Genomic DNA, 26,360 nt, shown 5'->3' on the forward strand with positions numbered 1-26,360 from the left:
AGTTCAATCTCTGCCGTGTGTGGCGGAGGGGGGAGGCAGAGAGGAGCCGCTGTCTCGTGTGGGAGAGAGCACCCGGCACCGTGTCAGCTCAGCCAAATTAAAAATACTCCTGCAGCCCCCGGGCTGGTGCCTGGACAGGCGGATCTGACAAGGACAGCTCCTGTGCGATCTGCAGAGACTGGAGGGACATGGGAAAGAGAAGGTGCTCCCACGCAGGGAAGGGGATGGGGCACATGCTGGAGGACCCCAGTATTTCCCTGCTGTGTCCCAGCTCTCCCACACAACTCGGGGTGCTTGGGGGGGGCTGTTCCTCCTCTGCCAGGGGGGCCCTTCCAGCACTGCTGTGGGCACAGAGGGCCTGGCTCCAGCACACTCAGGTCCTTGTGGAGGAGCCTGGGTGGGTAGTGGGCCATGGGTGCTGCTGAAGAAGAAGCCCCCTGAGCTGCTGACATGGGAACCCCCCACATCTCCCAGCCACCGTCAGCTTGCAGGATGCTGCCTCGTGCCTCCTTCCCCTGCACAGCCTTGTCACAACCTTCAGCTGCGTGACTGCAGCTGGCAGGGAACAAGCCTTGAAATAAACTCGAATGACATCCCTGCAAACTCTGGACATGGACACAACAGGATTACTGGGCTGGGGAGGGGGGGTCATGCTCATCTCTCCCCGCAGGCGACCCCAGCTCTGGGCTGAGGCTCCTCAGAGCAGCAGCTGAGAAGGGCAAAGCCCTTTTGTCGAGGAGCAGAAGCAGGGACAGGGTGATCTCCCTCTCTGGGCTCCCTCCAGTCCATGCACCTGGTCCTTGGGAGGCAACTCGACTGCATCCTGCTCCCCGAGAGCCACAGGGAGAATCACCCCACACCACCAAGGTCAAAAACAGCTGCTGAGGAGCAAAACTGGACGTGGGTCTTGCTCTATCAAGCCTCTTTTCCTCCCCCTCTCCACAAACATCGAGTCCAACTGCCTTTGGATTTTAATTCCCAGCTTTCCCTATCTGCCAGGTAATGATCTGAAAAATCAGCATTTAGTGATGCCTCCCCCAGCAGCAACTTCAACCACCTCTGCACAGGTACCAAGGGGCTCGGGAGGGATCTGGGCTCATCCTGACCCAGGGGCAGTGAAAAGGAGGTGGCAAACACTGAACCCTGATCTGGCATCCACTGCCCACAGCCCTGCCCATCCCTCCCCGGGTAGTTTGGGAGAGGTCAGGGTCTTCTCAAGAGACTGAGAGCTCAGGGGGGCACCAGAGCCATGGATCAGTTTAGTCTTTATTCTGGGCACTGTATAAATCGTACAAATTACAGCCAAGTCCAATTCATTACAGCCAAGGAGCGGCTGACAGAAATGAAAAGGGAGAAAAGCTCCTCAGATTGATGCTTTCTCACCATTCCAGTGAAATAACCAATTTGGAACAAATTAGGGGCTCCCGTCTCCACCAGCCTTTTGAATTGCCTCCAAGCCAACGCACATTTTTCACAGAGCAGCATTTCTTCCATTAGCAGTGAAAATTAATGATTTCTATTATTGAAGCACCTGAAGGCAGGTACCTCCCTCACACAGCCGGGGCTGGGCTGGCACCGAGCCCCCGGAGAGCTGAGAAGAGCCTCGAGGAGACAGACAGGTTCAGAGAGGATAAGGGACATGGCCAGGGCCACCCAGCAGGTCGGTGGCAGAGCCAGGCTCCAGGCCAGTGGCCATCCCCTCTCAGTGGTGCCATCCCAGAGGTGCCGGAGCAATGCACACAGACCACCACAGCGACGCCCAAACCACTGCACGTGACTGTGCCACAGCTGCCCCCAGCACCCCCCCAAGCAGTGAAACCACGTGGGCTCCAGCCAGTCCCAGCTTTGCTCGGGAAGGGAGAAAAGGGGAATTGCCCCATTTTCAGGGGAGCCCCCCAACTCACACTTCAGGGGAGCAAGTCCTGAGGGGCCAAGAGGGCTTTTAAACCCCAATCCACTCACATATTCCCCCCCTCTTAAGTTTCACAGCCCTTTGCCTCCCCCCACCTGCTCTCTCTTCCCAGCGTTATTCCCTGAGCACAGCTCCATCGAGGCTGCGCCAACGGGCTGAAGTGTGTAAGCCCCCACCACGGCTGCCCCACAGCCAGGCTGGTCACGATCAGGCTTTGGAAGATGACACACATCCGTCGTTATTTTTTAATTATATTTTTATTTCCTACCTCTAGTATTTCATTGTAATTTCCGCCACTCCTACCCAGGCCACGCTAATATAATCACTCCGGCGGAGAGTGGGAGCAGCCAGCCCACTTGTTCCAACATCCCGCTCAGGAAAGGCAAAAAAAAAAAGCAATTTGCTAAATCCCCAGCCCCTGCAGTCATTACAAGCTCGAGGACATCAGGTGGGTGCTGGAACAGACCATCAAAGCATCAGTGCTGGCAGCACCTGCCGGGAGCATCAGCACCGAGAAACTTCAAAAAAAAAGTCCATGTTTGCTCAAAATATTTGTTAGCAATTCATTATTGCAGGTGAGGCATAATTAAAAATGGGCTAAAGAGATTTGTGAATTATATCCTTGGCTTGATGCTGGAGATGCAGTGATATTTTCTAGCCCACATCATCCTGGAGGTCAAGATTAGATGACAGCTTGGTCTAAAAATACTCTGAAGGGTAGGCTGAGGCTGTTGGAGGAGGTCGGAGCCCCCTGTGCCCCCCCACCAGGTTTCACTCAGGGTCGAAACCAGGGGACAGATGTTTCCCCCAGGACATTGCTTGGAGCAAGCCCCAGTAATAAAACAACCGCTGCATTTACAGGGAAAATTCACCCAAAACAACAGCAGGGAGAACTCCATCCCACCATCTGCCAAAGGAGCCCCAAAGCCAAATCCCGTGGCTGAGTGGGGCCAGGCTCCCCTCACCATTACCCCCCACAGCTTCCAGAGGGCTGGAATCACCATGCAAGCCCTATACAACCATCACGTTCCTCCACCCAGTAACATGGTCCCAGCACAGGATTGCCAACAAGCCCAGAGCACTGCGGGGTCAAAATTGAAGCTTTAGTGTCTATTCAAGATTTCCTCCACGTTTGAGACCACAACATGAAAAGCAAGCTCTGCTGTTGGTTTTTGTTTGTCTTTTAAACCTGCTTTGCCTGACAAGTATTCCAGATAAATATCCCGAGTAGTGTTACACGTTCCAGAGATACAGGGAAAGAACAGCTTGGAGAAAAGATTGTGTTTCAAACTATTAGAAAAATTAAAGTGATCCATGGGAGACAGCTGGGGCTGCAGCCACCCTGATGTGGGCACCTCAGCGCAGCCCTGACCGATGTGCCAGACCAATGACATCCGTGTTCCCGGCTCCAGCAGCCAGAGGCACCCACAAGCACACGCCAGTGACATGTTACCAGAGGAAAGCGAGTGCACGGCAGCCTGCAGACGTGCCCGTGCTCACAGGGATGTGCACACCACACACGTATGGACACGCATGGAGAGAAACGGCGCCGCTGCCCGCAGGGATGTGCCGGACCCGTTGCTGCCAGCGGCCAGGGCCACGCTCCCTCCCCAGCGCCTGCCACAAAGTTAATGCTGATAATACCAAAACCACTAAAATTACCAGCCCTGAATCCACGTGAAATGGGTCCAAGAGCAGCGTCATGCTCTGTTTGCTGCCGCTGCTCCGCTCCTCAAGCCCGTGATGGCCAAGCCTGGCCACGGAGCTCCACCACCAGCCACCTGGCCACCCTCGCCAGGACACTGCCGGCGCTCCCCGCAGCCTCATTTCGCACAAAAAGCACCAAAACATTTGCATCACAGTCGCAGCAGAAACACAAGTTGGAACTGACACCCAGATAAAGAGCAAGGGCAAAATCCAGCCCCGTCAGCACACAACCTTTTCCCTCCTCTTTTTGCAGCCCTGGGAAAAATCAATAAGATGCAGTGAGTCAAACTCAGCTTGAATCCCGTAAGTAATTAGGATTAGCAGGCTGGGAGCCGAGGGAACAGGCTGCCTGTGTGCTGGGCAGGGAGGGACCATTTTGTGGGTGTAGGGTACAGCCTCAGCTGATGCAAATAACAAGAACAGCTCTTTAATGGGTGTTTTAGGCAGGACGGCAATAGGGAATAGGAATGACATGATTTGCTTAGAAACAAGAAAATCTCATGAGGGTAACGTGGGATGCCAAGCCCTGCTGAGAGCAAGATGGGGACCCCACAGGTGAATCAATATTTGAGTTTGATGACGAGCCCATTCCTAGCCTCTCGCTACAAGCCCAGACTCTTCAAGCACCACGTATTCCCGGGGCTCCTTCCTGGGGGTAATTAACCCACCTCAATGTTTTACTATTCAGAGTTAAGTTTGTGGCCAAAATCTCAAAGTGGAGAAGAGACATGGACACACACAGCCTGAACATAGCTACCAGCAAAATAAGAACCGATTCGGTGTGTTTCTGCCCATAAAGAACAGCCTGGACCCTGATTTAGTGTCCTTTTCCCCAGCTGAAGGAACTCGGCAGAAGCCGGGAGCGCTCGAATCACGGCCGGAGCAGCCCCGGGACAGTGGCGGGGCTATACCCCGATCCCCGCCGCGCCAACCCCACCGTCCCTCCGACCCCCGCCCGGCCCCGGAGCCCCGCGGCTGACCCGGTCCCGCTGCACCGTCGGGCTCCCGCTGCCCCGGGCAGCGGCTCCGCCAGCGGCGAGAAGGGGGTGAGGAGGCGATGGGAGGAGAGAGAAGGAGGGCAACGGGGAGAGATGGGGCTGCGGGAAAGTTGCGTTTCACCCACCTAGAAGCATTTTGGATGCGGCTGCGTCGCCTCCGCGCTGCCGGTGCCTCCCGCTCGCCGGGCAGAGCTGCGGGCAGGGCCGGGCGGGCGCAACCCCCGCTCCGCCGCCCAGCGCTGCCGCCCCTCGCCCCGCGTCCGGCCCCGCCTCGGCCCCGCCGGAACGCGGGGGGAGAAGCTGCCGGAGGTGCCGGGTATCAGCGTGGAAATGGGCGGGGGGAGCGGGCGGCCCCCGCCCCGCACAGCCGCCCCCGCGCCGGGGCTGCCCAAGCGCCGAAACCTGGGGCGGGAGGAGGGAGTCCTGAACGGCTCCGCTGCGCCCCCGGGGCTCTGTCCGAGCGTCCTCCAAGGGGGCTGCTTTGGGGTGACACCTGCCAAGGTGCCCCCGTGGGTCTCCACCGCGGGGTTTGCTCAGGGAGGGCAGACAGAGGCAGCCACCCACCCCGACCCCCGGGAAAGGCTCCTCGGCAGCAGGAGCCGCGTGTCGCTGCCTGGTGGCCACATGTCCTTGCCTGGTGCTTGCGGGTCCCTGTCCGGTGCGTGTGGGTCCCTGACCAGCTCAACACTGACCCCAAGCACTGGAAACACGCAGGGCCGACCCAAACATGGCATCAGCTCATGGGGTGACATGAGTGGACTCAGGAAGCCTGATCCGCATGGGGGGCTCACCCCAGCCCCCCATGATTGGAGTTTTCGTGAGCCCAGGGCCTGCTGCCCTCCCCATTGGTTCGTTAGCAGAGGCTGTGGAAGTTGGGCTCCCCATGGCAGCACCTTCTCTGTGCTGATTTTTGGCCTCTTCTCTGTAGGGGAGGCTCAGGACTTGCTTACACTGGTGCCCTTTAAACAGGGAAATGATGAAAAACTTGCCTGTGAAAAGAGGAAACAATTGTCTCCCCCCACTCCCTGAAAGGCAGACAACAACAAGGAGGGAATTGAATACTTCCCTCAAGTCAAATAGTTCAAGGAGTTGGGCAGAAACTGCTGGGCCATGAGCAGCGTGAAAATGAAGATGTTAAACCACAAGATGCTGAAGTCCTTTCGATGTGCCACAGCCAGACCAGGCACTTTTGGGGTAAATTACAGAATTTTGGTGCACTGAAAAGCATCTAAAGCCATCAGGACTTCCCCTGGGTGCTGCTGCCAGACCAGGGCACCCCAGGGGTCCTTCTCCCAAAACCCACCCAGGCTAGGCTGGCACTGGGGCAGCCCTGGCAGAGCCTTGGGCAGGGTGTTGCTGTCGGGGTCGTTAGTGGCAGCAGTAAGTTTAGCCAGGGCAGTCGCTAATCTGGGATTGACAGCTGGCCCTGTGTGCCTGGCCCTGGCCTCCTGCAGGCTATTTAAACCCAATATTAATTTGTTTAATGTCATCAGCAGTTTGGTGTTACTGCAAGGAGTGTCGAGCAGAGGGAGCACGGAAGTGTAAAGACTGGGAGGAGATTGGGGCTAACAACCATACAGTGGCTGTTCTCCTTTCCCCTGGGATGACCACAAGCCATGAGCAAGTTTGGCATCTCTTGGCAAAGACCAGCTGGACCAATGTACAGCCTTGACCCCCCCCCTCCATCCTCCATCCACCCTTGCCCCCATCCCTGACCAGCCCTTTGAGGTCTACCCATCAATTCCATCAATAAATCCTCTCCCAGCTCCATCTGGTGCCGTGCTCATCCCAGCTGGGTGGGCAGGTCCTGGCTGGCATTGCCGTGGCTGAAAGGGCTCGAGCTGGTGTGACATGGAGGGGTGGGAGCTGGTGTGACATGGAGGGGTGGGAACGAGGAACGGCAGTGTGGGCCGCTGTGCTCCTTTGTGGCCAAGCCTTTGAGGCCATCTGGAGCAGGGGCTAATTGCAGGTGCTGATTACAGCCCCTGCCATTAACACCTCCGGCCCTCCCTGCCCAGCCCAGCAGATCACTGGAATTTCCCGGCACTGCAGCGTGGGTCCGGCGGGTGCATAATTTGCTATATTTGTCCATGGACCCTGGTGCTGGCACACAGGGCAGCAGCACAAACCCTCCCACGGGGCCCAGACCCACGTCACCCTCCTGGTGGTGCTGTCAGCCGCTCCATCCCCTGGGGAGCAAAGCCCGTGGCTGCTGCTCCCCACAACCTGCGCCTGTGGGACGGAGCTGCTGGAGCACCTTCCCCAGAGCGGCTGTGAAGGGTGCCCGGGGGCCGTGACAACTGGCTCCACCATCCCTGCATAATGCTGTGTGAGGCCCTAAAAAAAACCAGAGCCAACAGTGGGTCACACGCCACAAGCCCCCGTGGTCACCACTTTCCGACACAGGTTGATATCCACACTCAAGGCCCTGATGGCCAAGTGTCCTGAGAGCACGGGGACAGAACCAGAGGGTTCCTTGTGGAAAGGCCCCAGCCCCCAGCCCTCAGCGTGCAGCTCATCATACACGTCCTGGAAGAGGCAAATCCCAAACATGCAGTCAGAGGAGAGCGTTTGCCAACAGCCACTGTAGAGCTGGACTTGCTTGGGCAGGTCTGCTCGAGCTGTGCTTGTGGCTAAAAGTGAGAAGAGAGAGGGCAGGGAAACAGGGAGGGTGCTCAGGCTCGGTTTGGGCACAGACTGTCCCTAATGTCACCGATTCACTGGGCTCTTTGTGAGCAGAGGCTCCAGGAACTACAACAGAGAGATTAATCTGAACCCTACTGAGGGCAGTGTTAAACTCTTCACTGGCTGAGAGACATCCAGGAAAGGCTCTCCCCAGCCTTAGGCTCCAGTCTGGCAAATAGCGACTGGAATTGGGCAATGAACACTTCAATAAAGGAGAAGGGAGACAGAGGGATAAAAACCCAGGAAGAAGCCCTCCCCCCACCCTCCCAGGTCTGCCAAGCCCTCCAGAGCCTTTCTGGCTGACTTTGTTCACCGAGGATTTAGGGTATAATTTGGGGGTGAAAGATGCCAGATAGGATCAAGACCGATACACCTGGAGGACGTGTATCAGTTTTCTTCTGCTCTGTAACCTGAGCCCTGTCAGGAGCAGAAGGCTCCGGCTGGAGCAGCCGCCGGCGCTTCATCCCTGCTGGGCCAGGAAGGCGGGCGCTGACCTTTCCTGCTCCTGAGTTTGCTCAGGATTAAGGTAACATATTTTAAGGGCTGAATCCTCCCCTCGAGGGGTTCCCACACAAAGAGGATGGGGTTTGCAGCTTGGGTCCCCCTGTCATTCGCCTGATAAACAGGAACTCGTTAAACCGCCGAATCCACAGTGCCCACCCAGATCCTGTTTTTTAATTAATCCCCAGGTTTTTTTATGACTCCTTCCTGAAGATTTCTGCTTTTATGCATCTAAAAGGAGCAAACTGGGTGCCATGTGTCTGTGGAGGGGTCTGGCGGTCCTGGGGGACACACCCCCCAGCTCTGCCCCCCAAGGATGAGCTGACGGTGCAGGCAGGGCTGTGGGAGCAGAGCAGGGGCATTGTGCCTCCCATCTTAATCATCTTTCCCAGAGAGATGGCTAATTACAAAGGCATCCAGGACAGGTTTGTGAGTAGGGTGGAGAAACTGGATGACTTAAAAATATTTAATTATCAGGAAAAGGGGAGGAAATTACACCTGGAAACAGTTTCAGAGAGAGAATGTAATATATTCCCTCTAATCTAGGAGAGCCTTCCTGTAAGGCACAGAGTAGAGGGTTCCACCTGCCACCACACTTCGGTTCCCACCAGCCCTGTGCAGATTTTCTGGGGTGCCACAGGGCTCATGAGCCCCCATATGGATTCAGCTGGGGGTTGGCATGTAAACTAGCTACCCAAAAACTTCTGGATGCTTATTTAGCCAGGGGTGACCCAGCTCCAGTCTTACCCACCAGGTCCCTACTCAGCTCTGGCCCCTCAGGAGTTGCCAGGGCCAGGGAGCTTTTCTGGGCACACACTCGGGTGCCATGGCACAGAGCACAGTAAGACACTCCCTCTGGCATGGCAATGGCCAAATAAATTGAACTGTTCCTCATAAATCTGTAACTGTAGAAAATACCAAAGGTGAGCTGGAGCAGTGTTGAGCTGGAGCTTTCCAAAAGCAGCGATAACTCAGGGGCAAGAAAAAAGAAAGGAATTGAATTTGAGGCGAACAGGCAGTGCCCGCAGGCAGAGGCAGCCCTGCTCCGACAGCTCCGACAGCTCCGACAGCTCCAGGGCCCCAATTCGACTCGCACGCTCCAAAAGCAGAGAGGTGAGGGCAGCCTGGGGGGGCTGCAAAGAAAGGCCATGGTCCTTGTGCTGAAGGGACACACGGCTGCACACACTGGTCCCTCACAGCCAACTCCCCCGGCACACCCGGCTCCGCACTGCCCTGCTCCCAGCTCTGCTCCCAGCTCTGCTCCCAGCTCTGCTCCCAGCTCTGCTCCCAGCAGCACCGGGACCAGCGAGAGGGGGGGTCCCCAGCCCCTGGATGCCTGCTCCCAACCCCAGGCTGTGTCCATGGCTGCAAAGGCCAGAATCCCATTTTCTCCCTCTGCACACCCGCGCTGACACCATGGGGTTATAGAAAGGAGAGAGCTCACTCCGGGAAAGAGGCAGAAGCATGACGAGGGGAGATCATCTCTTCAGAGAAAATTTTATATTGCTTACGACTTACTGTCTGGGAACATAAAACAGTTGAAGCAGTCGACCCTAAATCACAGTGACAGCTCCACACTACCCACAACCCCTCGCTCGCCCTCCCCCAGCTCCCCCCGAGCTGCCTCCGCTCCCCATTCGCCCGGTTCCAAACGCTCACTCCTCCCGTGTCCCCGGGCGAGCAGCACACGCGTGTGCACAACACAGAGACACAGTGGGTACAGAGAGGGACCGGGGCCGGAGGCTGGGGGGGATGAACTGCATTTCCATCATGGAGACCCCGGACAAGTCACCTCCCCGTGGCTGTCACCCCTCCCTGGTGCCCCCAGTCAGCCCCGGTGCTCTTTGGGACGGCGCCTGGGCACGGGGAGGCCGCACAGCCCTCGCACGCACAGCCGGGCACGACCTGCTCTATCCAGCACCTCTAATCCCCAGTGACAGCTGGGGTGGGAGCGGGATGCTACGGGATGCAGCCGGGTGCTGCGGGATGCTCATCTCTCTCCCATGTCAGAACAGGACAGAGGCTGCCTCTGTCCCTGAGAACAGCAGAGCCACCCGGGGCTGCCGAGGTCCTCTGTGTCCTCACCCTTCCCTGGGGACGTTTAAGACAAGGAGACCCCAGGTGGTTGGGGGGCACAGCTGAGCTCCCCCAGCAGGATGCATTTGGATCCAATGCCTGGGGTGGCCATGAGAGCCAGGAGCTGCCTAACCCCAGAGCTTCCCAAACACCGTGCCCCCTTCTAGGGGGACATCACCCCCCCCAGGGACCTCACCCCTCCTCGGAGCTGCTGATGGAACCCTGGAAAAGGCCCCTTCAGGCTCAGAGCTCTCTCAGGACGGGGACCAGCGGGTGCTGACGAGCTGGGACACGCTCACAGTTTAGCTGCTGCTTTGACCATTTTTTCCCCGCTTAAAATAAATCTCAGGCTTTCCTTTTCCAAATCTGCTGAGCTGATGTTACATGGGAAATTGTGAAATATTGCATGGCTACGTGTTCCTCCTTGCTCTTAATCCACTTCTAATTAATGTCACGTGTGCCGCAGCCCTGAGCTGAGTGGCTGTGAAACACTATTGAGGCAACTTGACAGCAAACCGACTGGAAGAAAGTGACAGCAAAATCCACGATTAGGGAGAACTGGCTCACAACTGCAGGGCTTAAAAATAACATGAGGCAATTTCCTACTGATTTTGGGAAAAATCGCCACTGCCAGCAGCACAGCACAGTCCATGCCTACGCTGCACCCAGTGGCACCAGGGCACCCCGACAGCTCAGGCAGCCCCTGCCAGCCCACTCAAAGATGATACTTGATATATATTATCTGACCTTGATATCTTTTGGTTTGATCTCTATATTTTTAAGGGTAAGTCTTTCCACAGATGCAGCTGGAGCATGCATCCCAGCCCCTCAAGCTCCTGCCGTGGGGTCAACTACCTCCTCCACGCCCCAGCAGCACAAACGAAGCCCAGCATCTTCTCTGTGTCATTTTATGGCTAGGAGTTTAAATTTTTAGGATATTTTTGGAATAAGTGTGTCAGGGAAAAATACCCCTGAAGCTCTGGCCAGAACCTGGGGTGCAGAGTGGGAGGGCAGAGTCCCAGTGGGGAAGGCTCCACACCATGAAACCCTTCCAGCCAAAGCTGACCACCGATCGATTAATTTTCTATTTGAAGTTACTGACTCAATAAAATCAGAGATTAGTTATGCTAGAGTTATTAATCCATGGAAAGCTGAATAGCTGGGCTTTTCAGAGGGACAGCAAGTTAATGGGGTATTTTCCGAGGATTTAGAAAGGGAGCAGTTTTCTCTGGATTCGTGGGCTGGCACGAGGCTGATGTGCCTGGAGCAGGGTCTGGGCTCATGCGGCGCCTCTCACACGGAGCCCGCAGGCCCTTTCCGCCACGGAAAATGGCTTTTTTAGTAGAACAAGAGCATTTAGTGAAACAGAGCTTGTCTGCCACTTCCCAGTGGCAGGGGTAAATCCCTCCCCTTCTCAGCCCTCCCAGCTCTGCCCCCAGGAGCCCCAAGGGACATCCCTGCACCCATCCCTACACCCAAATGGGAAGGGAGAAGGCTGTGAGTAAGCAGAGGGAAGGAAAACTTAAAATTACCCAACTGAGCTTCTGCAAATGACGCCTGATCCCAGCCAACATCTTTAAGACGTGAAAAAACCATTGTATTTTCCCCACTGAGATTCCAGGTTATTCAAATCTGATCTGAAAAGCTATTTTTGCTCATCTTTGCTTGCAGCTGAAGGGAGCAGCCGAGGCCAATGGAGCAGGAGGACTCCGTATGTTTGTCCTTCTTAAATTCACAGAAGCTTAAAATCTGAACCCTGGTGCTGCCTGGGCACTAGGTGTCAATCAGCACCCAGCAGATGCAGGGTCTGCCCCAGCTAAATGTTAAAGCCCCTTTAACACTCAGGCTGGGCACGGATCTGTTACTGGGAAGTTCGGGAGAGCCCGACGTGCTGCCAAAGTCCCTGTCGAGGGACGCTGTGAGGTGGCTCCTGTGCCAGACAGACCCTGGCCTTTCCCTGCTGAATTTCTCCAAAAGGTCCCAAAAGCAGGAGAGCAGCAAACTGCTGCAGGAGTTAAGGAGGGAGCCAGAAAGAACAACGTTCCCTCTGGCATTGCCAGAGCAGGTCCTGGCAGGTGCCCGAGGCTGGGCAGGGCTGGGAGCTCCGGCAGACACGAGGACATCCCAGCCCCGACCCAGTGGTGACACGGCTGCTGCACCCTGATTAGTCCCAATTAGACCCTAATCCCACATGTTTGCAGATTATTTAAATCAATACATTGGGTTTATTGCAGACAAAGCCCCACTGAGCATCGCCCTGTTTATTAACAACAATTAAAGGATTCCGTGTGGAACATGAAATGGAACAAAATGGGATTGGCACCAGTTTGCTTGGTAGTGAACAGCTGAAGGGCTGCAACAGCAGAGAGCAGCCGAGGGAAGGAGGAGGGAACATGCTGCAGCTGAGCAATGAGATGCCAGAGCACACAGAGCAGGGTCATGGAAAAGGATCATGGACCAGGACCACATGCAGGATCGTGGACTGGGATCATGAAATAGGCTCACGGAGCAGAATCGTGGAGTGGGATCACGCACCCATCAGACTGTCCATGGTCAGACCCACCAGCTCCCCTCCCTCCTCTGCTCCCCACGCCAGGGCACGGCTTTCCCAGACACTGCTCTGGGTGGTTTTCAGGATTTGTTTCCCAGCAGGGCTATCCTGGCCCGGTGGAGAGCTTGGCCATGGACTCCCTGGTCACAACCCAGCCTTGGTCACTGTGACCCAGACTCTGTCCCACAGGAGCCAGTCGAGGGGAGTGGGTTCCCCCAAGCTGCCAAAATCAGGGAGTTCAGCTGGCACCCCCTGTGAAACCCACCAGCAGCTGCCAGCCCCCCCAGCTCCCAGAGCAGCCCAGGCTCCCCCGGGGTCCCCAAATCCCCTCCTGGGGCCCCCACTCTGTGCTGCAGACCCAGCGATGCTGAAGCTGTCACAGTGATTTCTCTGCTCATCTCAAGCCTTTCTGCTCCCAAACACGCATGGACAGACATTTCAGCAGATAACTGGGGAAACCAGGACCTTTCCCTTTGCACGAAACTGCTATTCCAGGGCTGTGTTGCCAAAGGGGGGGACGGCACCAGGCAGCCCCAGTGTGAGGGGGAAGGTGGCACCGGGCAGCCCTGGGGAGGGTCAGGGTACGTAACGCCGCGGGGCACGTGGAAATGAGGAAGGGCTTGTGACATGGATCAGCCCCGGGGCACAGCTGGCTCTGGGTGTTTTGGCCCAACTCTGCCTTACTCAGTTTGGGGGAGCAGCCCAGTAGCCCCCGGGGCCAGGAGCCTGCTGCTCCGAAGGAGACTGCTACCCACTGCCTCTCAGGGAGATATGAGCTGGCAGGGCCCAGGGATGCTGCTCCAGCAGTGGTGAGCTCAAGCTCCTCTTTACATCCCATGACTTTTTTGAGACACTGGTGGAAAGGCCTTTTGGGGAGCAGTGGATAAGGTTGTAAATTCCTGAAATGCTCAGCCTGTCCTGTGATGGGAGCCCCAGCAATCATCCAGGATGACAAGGGGAGGCAGTGCCCCCCCATCCCTGCCCCTGCCCTCACCCTGCAGCCACCACGCCCCATTTTGGGGTGTATCAACTCTTCCTGCTCGTTCTGCACCAGACGGGGGTTCAGCTCCTGAGGATTCCAAGAGCAAACTGAAGCTCACTGAGGCTCCCTTGGAAATCACAGGCAATAATTAAATCGCTCATGACCCAGTTGGATTAGAACTGGCATCTGTGACATGAAAACGTCTTTTATCTGTGGGCACCCCATATCTAATCACCACCTGCACTGTGATTCTGTATGGGACAACAGGGATCTGGGATCTGCCTTGCAAGGAAATGCCTAATGAGCAATGGTTTGTTTATAAGTTGGGGTCTTTGTGGCACAGAGCTAATGAATTGTAATGACGCTGATTAGCACGTTTGCCAGCAACGCTCCTCTGCAGCTTTGCTCCATAAGATGCCAGTGTTCACAGCTTATGCAGGAAGAACGGATCCGAGGAGCCAGAGGGGAACGGGGAGACTGAGGAGCAGCTGGGAAGCTGCCTTTGATGTAGCTGTAGATGTCAGCATGAGACAGAGATTCCAGCCCAGAGGAACATCCCATCTTTGTCTAACACAATTATTTCATTTAATCCATTGTCTTTAACCTCCCAAAGCTCCCCCAGTGCTGACATGGCACTGGAGACACTTCTTAGCTGTTCCTCTCTGTGGGCTGTGCCAGGCTGAGCCCAGCAGCAGAGCAGGCACCTGCCTGAGAAAGGGTGAAAACTCCAATGACCACAGGCAGGTGCATTTCCTCAGCACCCAAAGGTACTAGTTTGGCCAGTAAAGGGCTCCCAGATAACTGTAATGGGGCAGGGCAGGGCCCCCTCAGCACCACCACCCTGCCAGCCCTGCCTGCACCCTCCTGCCCACACACCACAGTCCAGGCAGGAGCACAGGCAGGAGCTTGTCCTGCACTTGTCCTCAGCTCACTGGGGCAAGGCAGACAGGGATGGTCCCCTCTTGGGACAATGCTGGAAATGAGATTTTTAACCAGAAGCGCAAGGAAAGGTCGGCTCCAGCCACACGGAGTGGCTGTGGCAGGAGCAGGAGGGAGAGGGAGGCGCGGGGAGCAGCTGCTGCCTGCAATCCCCCAGTGAGCAGATCCCAGCCCTGCACATGCAGGAGCCACTGTGCCCTGCCCGGCCAAGCAGAGTGTGCAGGGGCCCTGGGGCTGCGGCGTCTGCGCACCCCGACGCTGGCAGAGGTCAGGGACGGTGCAGGAGCACAAAGAGCAGACTGGCATGCTCTGAGATTCTTTGGCTCGGTAGGAAACACATCCTTGGACAGCCTCCCATCGAGCCACAGCCAGATTCAGGGTAAAATCTGGAAGCTGCAGGCTGGAATTTATGAGCCCTGTCCCCACTAAAACAGCCGGCGATATTTCCATCTGTCAGTAACAATGATGAACAGACCTACTCCTTTGCATATCCCAGCCCTTGCCCAAACAAAACCAACACCAGTCAGGACAGGATTTGGCACAGAGATGACCATTGCCCTGCTGGGAATTTATGGTTCCAGTCTGCCCAGTCTCTAGGAAGAGCAGGAGCAGGGAACCAGATAATCTTTAAGGTTCCTTCCACTCAGGGCATTCTGTGATTCTATGAAATTCTCGTGGTTTGCTCCCAGCGCCAGACAAACCCTCACAGCTCAGGCAGAGCAGGTCAGCCATGGTGACAGGGTGACATTTCTGGGCACATTTCCCTGCTTTTATGCAGAAAATCTGCAGAGCCAGCTGGGCCCAGCCAGGTGAACGCTGGCAGATGGTACAGAGGGCAAGTGAGTCCTTGCCCTTGCACGAGCTCCTGCCCAGCGGAGCGGCACCTGTGTGTGCCGGCATCCCTGCCATGGGCCAGCATCCCTGCTGCAGCTGAAGGGGCTTCAGCATCAACATCTAAGCAGCATTTTGAATCAAACTCAGCACAGATACAGGAGATGTGCACAGCAGGAGCCTGGAGGAACAGGGTCGGGGCAGCACCTGGGAAGCAGCATCCAGTAGCCCAGCAACCGACAGCCACTCCACCCTTGGACACGCTCGTCCCCGCTGCACAAACCTTCTACAGAACCCAAAAATACGCTCACAAAGACACAGAGCACCAGCAGCCACACTTACACATGGACAGATCCACACGTGTCCATCCCTCTAGTGCCTCAGCATGGGCTCTCGGGCCCCAAAACCACCTGAGGGCTGGCAGTGACAGTTGGGGGAAGCCCTGCAGCTCTCAGGCAGACCAGCAAGTGAGATGCCAAGGACAGAACACAGCGTTCCCGAACTTTCCATGAGCCCAGCGGAGCAGCTGTGCCAGAGCAAGGGCAGCCTTTGGGCAAGCTCGACCTGCTGGGTGGGCTCCTACCTTGGGCTGCTGGCATCTTCCCCTTGTTGAGCTGCTTGAGGCGCTTCTGGTGGGACTTGCCGTTGTAGTGGATCTGAGCCTGCGCGGCCGAGTTGAGCTGGATGTTGCAGACCTCGCAGAGTGTGAACGACTGGTGCTTCTTCTCCCGCTTCATGCGCTGCTCGGGCTGGCTGGGGGGGCAGCTGGCCACCTCTGCCAGCCGCACCGCGCTCTCGGGGCTGTGGGATGGGCTCAGGGGTCGCTTCATGCCTGCAGGAGGAAGGACAGACCCGCCATGAGGACAGAGGGACAGGAACAGGGTGCCATGTGAGGCTGGAGAGCCCAGCACAGGTCCCACGCCTCTGGGGTGTCTGGATCCAGGGGGGATGCCTGAGCAAGAGCAACAGCGTTTGGGCAAGATGACATGAGCAGCAGCATTCCCAGAAGGGAATAACCCACTTCTTCCAAGTTTCCAGCTCCGGAAGACACTCCTTGTGTCAGTTCAAGTTTCTGTTCGCTCCTGGACAGCACCGTGGGTTGGCCCAAGGCAGAGTTGGGATGGAACCAACTCTCTGCAGGCAACAGACTCAGCTGGCAGGACTCGTGTGCGGTGCGGGGATTCCACAGCCCATCCCCACCATGGCAGGAGGACGACTGGCACCAGGACTGCCAGCCACCAGCAGGTGCCCGTCCTGAACGTGGGGCTGTGTGGGACCACCTTCTGTGGGAAGCTGAAGCCCCAGACCCATACAGGGACACCACAGGGAAAATCTGCCCAGGGAGGGGCTGGGGACAGCCCTCCACTGACCTTTGCCTTGCAGGGACACTGTCCCTGCTGCCCAACCCAGAGCTGGGAGCTGGTGGGACATCCAGAACAGCCTCAGAGGTGCGAAAGTCACCCGAGCCCTGTGATCCAGTTACCACCTTGGAGCTGGCAGCTGCTGGTTACAAATACCCACAGGCACGCTGTGCCGAGACACCCCGAGGGGCCAAAGCAGGGGCGAGGGTGTCTGTGGGTGGCCAGGCGGGACCCAAGGGTACCCTGCAGAGCCGTCCCTGGCATCCTCGGGCAGGGCTGCATGGGGACCGTGCAGGGCTCAGCCACCTGTGTACTCCATGGGAGTGGAGCAGGGACCAGACCGGGGGCTTTGGCTCAGGCAGCCCAAAAGCTGCTGTGTCGTGCTGGCGTGGACGGGCTCGGGGTGGGGCTCCTCATCCACCCATCGGGAGAGGGACCCACTCGGTCCTCGGGCCGACCGGCGGGGTCGGGGGGTCTCGGGGCGCTGCAGCCCCGGCCGTGGCCCCGCGGTGGCGCCGCCGCTCCGCTCCCGCGTGGGTCCCGCGGCGGCGGGAGCCGGGACCGGGCACGGCGGGGACCGGGGACAGCGGCGACAGGAGGCAGCGGGTCACCCCCTCGCGGAGCGGGGGTGCGCTGCCACCCACCCACCCTTGGGGTGAGCACCCCAGTCCTCGGCGGGTCTCGGTCCCATCCTGCGCCTTCCCGCACCCCGGAGGTGGCCACGAGCGTCTCCATCAATAGTCCTGTTTAGGCAAAAGGAGCGGGAGGTCTTCCCACGAGCTGTTAACGGAGCCGGAGGCCTTTCCCAGGATAACCATTAGCAGAAGAGCCGGAAAGCAGATCTGGATGATGATCAGCGCCAGGAATGTGAGACAGGGCTTCGGAACGCAGCGGGAACGGCGCACTGGTGGGGACACGCCAGAGGAGGCAGGTCGCTGGGTGCCCTTGGCATCCTCCCCCTCCCCGGGTATTTTTAATGCAATCACATCCCGGGACGCAGAGCTAAAATTGGAACATTATGTGGACAAAGTATCCTTAAAGTCTGCCTCGTCTTTAAAACAGGCACTGCTGTTGCTCTGATTAGCCAGTGACTTCTGTCCCGGCTCCCGGGGCAGCGTTTGAAGGTCTGTCCTAATTACACACACGCTTGTTGTCTCATTCACTTAATTTCTGCTGCGCCTGTTCTGCTTCTCAGGTGTCAGGGCCACAAACCGGGTCACTCGTGGCTGGGATGGGTCACGGGACAGGTCATGGCACATGTGCCGGCAGTGTCCTGACTGATGATTACTTTGGGGCAGATTTCCCCTTTTCAGCAAAGCACTGAGGATCTTTCTGGGGGACTGTTACCTTTGACAGGAGGGAAACTAAAACACAGTGAAGGTTAAGTGACACCACCCCGGTGACACCCCCCTGGTAGGGACCCTCAGACTCCCTCCTGCCATCAGCACCAGTTTGTGTCCCATGGGACTTTTGCTGGGCCTGAACTCAGTGAAGCCAACACATGGGACCAGAACCTCCCTCTGAGTCAAACTGCCTTCGCCACGGAGCTGAGGGGATATCACAACAGCTGATCAGGAGATCAGTCCATTCAGCAATGTAGGAGCAGGGAAAACACCACCCGAAGAGAAAGTCTGCATGAACTTGCTAAGAGAGCAAGAAATCTGAAAAAAAAAAAATCTGATTCGAGTTCACACGATTCCGCACCATTGAATCCACCTTCCTCATTCCCAGCTGAGCACACACAACAGTAAATAAAAGCAGTGGAAGTAGAAAAATTGGTGTGAAAGTGGCCACCAACAACTATCACAAAATTCCCTCAATCCCCCCGAGTAAGGACTGATTTCATAGTCCCACCACCTCAGGTTTGCACCATTGAGCAGCTCCGTGACCCCATGATTGCCCTGGGTGTTTGCACCAGGGACCCTGGCTGTGCCCCCCCTCCAGAGCCCCTGGGGAGCCCCAGACCCCCCAGGGGGGCAGCTCCACCCATCCTACCTCCGCACAGACTCCTGTCTGCTGGCAGAGGCGATTTCTAGCCCACCCACCCATTTGGGCTCAGGAGACAGCGACGCTCAAGAGGCAGCACCTGGTGCCCCAGCCCGGCGCGGGAGGCTCCTACCTGGTGCCTGTGAAGGGAGCACCGAGCCCTGCCCTTGGCACTGCTGAGCCGAGCCAGCTCCTGCCTGTGTGCCACAGCCGTCAGGGCACCGCAGCCGCCCCTACGCCCGGAGAGTTCCCGACACTTGTCTCATATTTCAAGAAGCACTTCAAATGCGGTTCGATCGCCACTAAATCAGCCCTCATCAGCAGCCTCCGGACGAGAGCTGGGCACGTCGGAGCTGGTGCCTGAGGCTCAGCAAGTTCCCAAAGAGCCTGGAGCGTCACGCGGGGCAGTGGGCGCCAGCTGGCAGGAGGTGGCACTGGAGGAGCCAGCTTGAGCCAAGAGCAGGAGGATGCACCTGACAGCAGCTCTTGGTGATAGGGGAGACAGGGGAATGGGGCAGCTTCCCAGGGCGCCTCGAAGGTTGGGCCCAGAGCTGGAGCAAGGCACGTTTTAGGATAAGTCCATAAACCATCCGATGTCAGAGCAAGGATCAGTGGGAGCCATCTCTCCCCCAAGGCTCCAGGCTGCAGGCTGGCTCCTGGCACAGGGACCAGGGCACACAGGGGACTCAGATGACCCACACCCCAAATGTCCCAGTTGGCTCTTACCTTCAGATGCTCCCCAGGGTTCCCCCCAGCACTGCTCCCACGCGCTGAAGGGCAGCGGGACATTGTGCAGCATCCCGGGAGGGCAGGGAGCATCGCACGGAGCACGGTGCCACTGCGTCTGTCCTCTCCTTTGCACATCAAGATCATTAACGCCGCAGGGCTGAGTGTCCCCTGAATCAGCAGATCCCAGCCCTGTTCCCGGGCGGTGAGGACAGCTGAAACCCAGCTGAAGGAGATGCCGTGGAGGGAACAAGGTTGCTCCTCTGCAGCGGGGCAGGGAAAGTGCCCATCCTCTCTGGGAAGCAAAACCTGGACAATGCCACCAGCTCTCACACCAGCAGAGAAAACAGCAAAGCAAACAGAGGCAGGGAGTGTGGCATTCCATCCCGGGGTTCGGCTGTAGGTGTGAGCACAGTGCAGGAGCAGTGGGAGAGGAAGGACGGAGGCTCCATAATTCATCACCCTGATCGGATGCTGCTCCCCCAGCCACTCCACGTGCTGCCAGCGGAGGAGAACCTGGCACAGGGCTGGCAAGATCACAGCATCCTTCAGGGTTCTTGTGGCCAGCACAGAGCCACGTCTCACAGAGACACTATGTTCTCTCGGGAAATAAAATACAGAGAACTGGGTGATGCACGGGGAGGCTCCGAGCCCCGGCAGCACCTCGTGCCTCCCTCACAGCTTGCTGAAGCTGCCATGGGGAAGTTCCCAGAGAAGATGATTTTCCACAAGTGCAGGATCCAGAATGAGATCCAGGCCAGCTCCTGGGGAGCTGCCACCCCCACCACAGACACCGACAGCTGGGCTAGCAGTGGTGCCACTGAAGGTGTGAGGCCACAAGCATCGCCATGAGCACTGCGGTGGCAGCAGCAGCAGTCACATTCCCCCACCCACGTGTTCCCTGGAGGGCAAAGGTGGGGACACCCACCACGAGCACTTACAGTGACGAGTGGGATCCCAGCAAGACCCACAGCAGAGGTGGGCAGAGTCTTCCCTCCCAGCTCCCCTCACTTCTGCATCTGGATCAGGACCTTTTCGGGGCAGAAACTGGCCTTTAAGTGAGCTTGTGGAGAGCTGCTGGCTCACAGGAGACCTCCAATTTAAGCTGGAGCTCTCACAGGCTCCTGTATTACAACGTAAATTAAATATTTGATAGTGCTAAGCAAGTGACATTTGCAGTCCGGTCATGGCAGGGGTATCGGATAGAGATATTTGCAACGGGATCTGTTTAAATCCATGTAGTGCTTTGGATCTGTCCATCAAAACAGGACCAGAGCTTTATTAAAATAAACGTTATCAAACACCCGATCTGCTGGGGGAGGCTCTGGAGCCCATGCAGCAGGGCCAGGGAGCAGCTGAGCTCTGCTGAGCCACGAGGCTGCCAGCACAGCACAGCTTTGAAAGAGATTTTCCTTTAAAATTTAAGAGTAGCAAGAGACTTATCCCCACTTGCAGCTGTGTGAGGGAGATTCATTGCAGCAGAGAGAAGGGTAAGCACGACCCAGCCCCAGATGGAACTTGTTTTCAATCAGATCTCTCGCATATGAGGGATTTCTGATACCTGACACCAGATCAGACACGATCCCATCCCACATCCCTCAGAAACATGTTCCAGAAACTGTCACGAAGTTGTTCAGTCTGACAAATGCCCGATTTCCTTCCCCAGCTCCACGACGTGCTCAATGCATGGAAACACACTTTATCAAAGTATAACAAAACTACTTTCATTACCTTCCCTAAAAAAGAGCTTGGAAAGTTAAAGACTGGAAGGTATTTTCTGCATCCATCACAGCAGATATGACAGAGTGACACAGAGTTCAGGCAGCTTGATGACAGTGATCACCCTTCAAGGACAGATTTGGGGAAGATTTCCTTACCAGCACATGGCTCAGTCCCATCAGCTGTGGTGGGAGGGAAGGCTCCTGAGTACTGTCCCAGGACTGCTCTAGGACTGCTCTCAGCCCAGAGCTCTGGGAATATGGGACCAGGGACAGCTGGACACCCCAATGACGTGGCTGAGGGGCCGCCTCCCCACCCCCCCAGTCTGCCCCAGATCCACGGTTCTTGTCATGGTACTAAAGCTCCTAAACCTCCTGGCTGCTGGGAAGAGTTTGAAAAAGCATTTTGAGCTGTAAGGCAGATGACAAGTAAAAAGAACCCCGAATTTATTGTTTTCTCAGAATTTAGAGTGGGAGGAAGGAAAATGGGACGACCCATGATTTTTTAATGCCTGCAGTTGGCAGCTCCATATTTAATGTGACAGCATCCCTTTAAGAAAAATATGTTCATACACAAGGAAGAAAATAAATTGGCAAAGCAATTTGCTTTCAAGCCAGGCTGACAATTCCCTGCTCCAACACTTTGCTGCAGCCTTGGGTGAGCTGCAGTGGCCGGAGCTCCATGCTGGACAGGATCATCCCAGAGGTTAAGGGTGCTTTGCTGGGTGACAAGCCCATCTGGGAGCAGTAATTTGTCCCAGAGATATTACAAAGAAAGAGTGGAAGGAATAATTCATTGTGTGTGAGGCGACAAGGAGACATGCTGTCATGTTACCGCGCTGACAACCCCCCGACACAAACAGAGATGCTTGTTACGGAGCCTGAACCCGCACGATCAAAGAGGCTTCTGCATTTGGGGTAGGAAGGGAGAAAAAAAAAGACAGGAAGAAAGGAAAAGGAGAGCAAAATCAAAGCCTTGTTACCATTTCTTATGAAAGAAACTTGTGAGAAATGCTCTTTGCAGAGCAATTAGTCACCGGGATCTGAGACGAGCACCCAGCGGGACCTGATGCTGCTGCCCTGGGGCTCGGGAGACACAGCCTGGGGGTCCCACTGGCCGTGTGTCCCCCCTCAGGGGGACACAGAGGGGGACATGGTTGAGCTGACAGTGCCAGGGGAAAAGACGGGTCTGAGGAGGGACAGCACGATAGCACCAGAGCCACAGGGAGGAGAGGAGCCAGAAACTGGCATCCAAAACCATCCCTCACTTCTGCATCCTCCCCGGTCGGGGCTCAGAGCTCCCCTGAATGATGCTGCACTCCCAGCACCTGGGGTCCCTGCTGACAGTGGCAGCTCTCAAGTCAAGCCCCTAAAGTCTTGAGCTTGTTGGTGGTGGTGAATCCCCAAGCCCCTTGGGGTCCCCAAAGTGATGGGAGTGTGAGGGTCCTGTCAGAACTATGCTGCAGGAGCACTGGCTGCAGCATCAGCTCACACCTTGAAACTCTGAGTTGTCTGTGAACACCAGGACACCAGCACTGACAGGCAAGGAAACTAAACAGGACAGACAATAATGAATTGCCCACATCCCTCAGTGTCTCCTGGATACAGAGTAATGCACATTGCTCACCAGCTGGAGGACAGAAGAAGAGTTTCAGAGCTTGGGTTTAATCAGTTCAGTGACAAGCATGGCCAGGATTCGTCCCCTCCTCTCACCACAGTTTGGTGTCTCTGCTCCTCTCCCAGCTCCCAGGTCCTGCCAGCCCCTGGACTCACTGCTCTGCTCCTGCAGTGCTGGAATGAAGCTGCAGGAACCCAGTCACCGCAGCATTGAGAATCCTCTGCCGTACTGGAGGTCATCAGTGTCAGGAGAGAAGCACGTGTAGCCAATTAAACTGGAAAACCTCTGCTCCCAGAAGGGCAGAGGGCAGTGAGTACTGGCTGGTGGCGCAGGTGGCAGCTGGACTATTTATTTGGGCAGCACCATTAATGTTATTTAATGAGCTCGGGTGGGTCAGCATTCCTGTTTGAAAGGAATTCCTAAATGGACTCATGAAAAGTTACTTGTCTCCCTGCCAAGGAGACAGCCCCACGCCTGCTTCCTCCCACGCATCGGCGCTGAGCAGGAGAGATCTCCCTGCTCTGTGCTCACCTGCCTCCCACACGTGTGTGACACTGCCATCACTGCTGCTGTCACTGCAGGGGCTGCCACGCTGTCACCAGAGGGTGCCTGGCACAGAGGGGGCAGTTCACATTGACCCTGCACATGGCTGATGAGCAGCACAGAGCCATGACCAGAGCAGAGGCTGGTCCCTCCACAGAGTATTCCCAGGCTGAAGCCTGGTAGCTGCTGCTCCTCCACCTGGGCACCGGACACTGCCCTGTGCTCAGCACTGCCCACCAGCAAATTCCAGGTGATGGGAAACACGGTGGCAAGGTGGACCAGGTGGAGGGGCTGCTGGCAGGTCCATCTCCTGCCAGACAAGGCAGCCCATCCATGCCAAGGGTCCGAGCGTGTCCCTGCATGGGCACAGTGCCAGCTCCCAGCCGGGACAGGGGAGGCAGCCAAGGAACAGCCCCGTGGGCTGCCTCGGGGCGTGTGCTGGGGCCGGGATCCCAACGGTGAGCCCTGCAGGCGCCAGCCCATCACCCGGGGCTCCCGGCTCCCCGGGGTGTGCGGGGGACAGCAGCGAGAGCCTCAGCTCTGCTGGCAGCTGGCGAGAGGTGGAGGCGTTGCTGTTATGAAAACATGCGAGGGCTGTGTCTGAAAACATTGCGAGGAGCCAGCTCCATAAATAGGCCCTTTATGGCTCTTCCCTGCACTGAGACAGGCCCTTTCACACGCGCTTGGCTCCGGCATGGCGGGTTACTTGGTTAAAACAGCCTCCTGTCAGGTGGGGGGAGCTGGGGGGCACCGGCAGACAGGATGCTGACACTGCAGTTCAGCCCCACCACCCTACGAGCAGAGGGTGCTCCCCCACACCAGCACCTGTGGAACAGTGGCTCATGTCCCTCTGCAGGAGCTGCGATGCCCATGGGAGGACAGGGACCAGGACAGTGACTGTCATGAGACATGGGCAGCAGCTGCTCCACTGCCACCACCTCCGCGGCGCCGCAGCACACGGCCACAATTAATCAATGGATTCATCACGGAGTTGTCAGTAATTGAGCAGCTCCGGTGGCCGTGGAGCCCAGTGGCCTGCCTGGTGTCAGAAGCCGTGCGTGCAGCAGCAGCTCTTTGCTGCTTTCGGCCACATCCATTTAACACAATGACAGTTCGGTTTGTGCCCCCTCAGCAAACGTCCCCCGGTGTGGGAACACTGGTGACTAAAGCGGCGGGTGAACGATTAGTGACTCAGCGCATAATTTTGCTCATTTTGTGGCTTTTTTTAGCACGGGGCGGACAGAGCTTGCACAGCAAACACTCGCCTGGCACCGCCACCGCTCCCCCCACGGCGTCCCAGCACTGGGCACCCACCTGGGGCTGGGGACCTTCTGCACACAAGCAGCTTTTTGATGTGGTTCTACCATGGAAAACAGGGAGAAGAAGCTGGAAAATGCTGCCAAGGGCTTTGGCTTGTTCTTCATTCTCCCTGTCTTGTTTCCTTTCTGACCTGGGGAAAGGCAAGGGGAGCGCTGCAGCCGTGGGGAGCCGGGCAGCCCTGGCTGCGCAGTTCGAGCTGCGCTGGCGCTGACCCGGCAGCCGCCTTTGTCAAGAGCAAAGCACTGAGCTCTTGTCTTGGCCGTAACTGATGTCTGCAAACACCAGGTGCCGGCTTGAATTAACAAGCTCTTTGAGCTGGAACTGTGCTGCGAAACAGCCAACGCTGTGGTGAATGCTGCTGGGGGAACCTCTGCCCGGGCCACCTGCAGCAGCCCAAAGACCACACGAACGGCTGCATCCCACGGGCTGGGGACAGTGACAGGGACATGTCATCAGCTTCTTCTCATCCTTACAGACAGGGCAGTCACAGCACAGCAACCGTCTGAGTGCAGAAACCCAGCATGAGAGAGCAGGTCCAGCCCTGAGTGGCTCTGTGTCTGGCAGTGCCAACCTGGCCAGTGGCGCGTCTGCACCTCCAGGTGATCCGTGTAGGAGCAGAGACTGCCACATCCTTGGCACTGCCACTGCACCTTCACAGATCCCCCTCCATCCCAGCTGAGCCACCCCAAGGTCCCCCAGGTCATATCCCTTGTCCCTGCATCTGTGCAACCAGCACAACCAGTGGGACCAGTGAAACCAGTGCCAGCCACTCCTGTCTACCATGGGAAGCAACTGCTAGTGCTGTCAGACGGTCACTCAGTGTCACCAAACCCTCCCATGGGGCCAGAGTGACATGGCCCCAAAGCAGCTACAGGAATGGCAGCCCCAGCCACCACGAGGGGACAGGGAACCACCACCTCCCTAAAGCAGCTTTGTCTTTGCTTTCTCTTTAATGATTTCCCAGCTGCTTCCCCATTTCGGCTGATAATGGGACTTCACTCTCTATCTGGGTCTGAGAGGCGCTTGCCTTGTTCAGGCTGGAGAAAATCAATTCCCCTCTCACTCAAGTCTTTCCAAGACAGATGAACTGAAGATCGTGCCTGCCTGAGCAAAATATTTATTCAGTCTGGGAACAGATTTACTTTTGAACCTTCTATAAATACAGCTGAGGGCCCCAATTTAATCCCTTACCAGAAGACCTAATTTTATTTGTTTTATGTTTTAAAGAATCTACTCTTTTCCAATGCCTTGTCAGCAGGTGAAGAAAGGCAGGATTTTTGGCACTTGCATTGGCAATGGGTGGAGGGCTTCGGGTGTAGCCAGTGAGACCCCCACCACCACTGAGTCTAGGTTCTGCAGGGTTTCCTGCTCTCTGTTACTGATTTACGCCCATCAAAGTGCTGCTGGGGCCAGGGCAGGCGGGGAGAGGCCAAATCCTCCACAGAGGCGTCTTTGTGACCCTGCCTGCCCTGCCCTCATGAGAGTCCCCGTGCTGGGGCAGAGTCTCCGTGTCAGCACAGCCACTGTCTTGCCACACACATGACCCTCTCTGGCCCCCAGGACCAGTGACCACTTTCCTGCAGCCCCGTCACCCCCATCTGTGTGAGCCCCCCGAGACCAGCCATGCTTCGCTCCATCAACAGCCAAATAGGCTTCATGAGCCGGGTGCTAATTAGGATTCAAAGGGGAGGCTGTTTATCCATGATGCAGCTGGCACTCCACCACCAACCAGCGCCTCTTCCCATCACTGTCCCCACGGGGTGACACACCGAGCAGGGACCCTGCTCGGGACCCCGACATCACACCAGTCCTGACCCTCCAAGGGTCCTGCATCCTGCCCTGCCTGTATTATCTGTCACTCCACAGCCAGAGGTCCCTTGGCTGGGGCCACAGACAGGTCACGGTC

General features: G+C 56.8%; 1 protein-coding gene across 5 annotated transcripts in view; it reads right to left on the reverse strand.

Annotated features, from left to right (window-relative positions):
• Positions 1 to 26,360, reverse strand: part of LOC108506766 (zinc finger protein 385C-like) — a 53,257-nt gene that overhangs the window by 20,641 nt on the left and 6,256 nt on the right. For 3 of the 5 annotated variants that reach the window (XM_017834108.1, XM_017834105.1, XM_017834104.1), the window contains exon 2: positions 15,766 to 16,014. The exons of 1 other annotated variant lie outside the window; for it this stretch is intronic. In XM_017834108.1, the coding sequence (XP_017689597.1) occupies positions 15,766 to 16,014 (249 nt within the window). Of the gene's footprint in view, positions 1 to 4,742; positions 4,820 to 15,765; positions 16,015 to 26,360 lie in introns of those variants that run through there. One more of the 5 variants, XM_017834107.1, reaches the window with a different exon arrangement.

The sequence above is a fragment of the Lepidothrix coronata genome, unplaced genomic scaffold (assembly GCF_001604755.1).
Source record: "Lepidothrix coronata isolate B3197 unplaced genomic scaffold, Lepidothrix_coronata-1.0 Scaffold229, whole genome shotgun sequence".
In the NCBI taxonomy this organism is placed as follows: domain Eukaryota; kingdom Metazoa; phylum Chordata; class Aves; order Passeriformes; family Pipridae; genus Lepidothrix; species Lepidothrix coronata.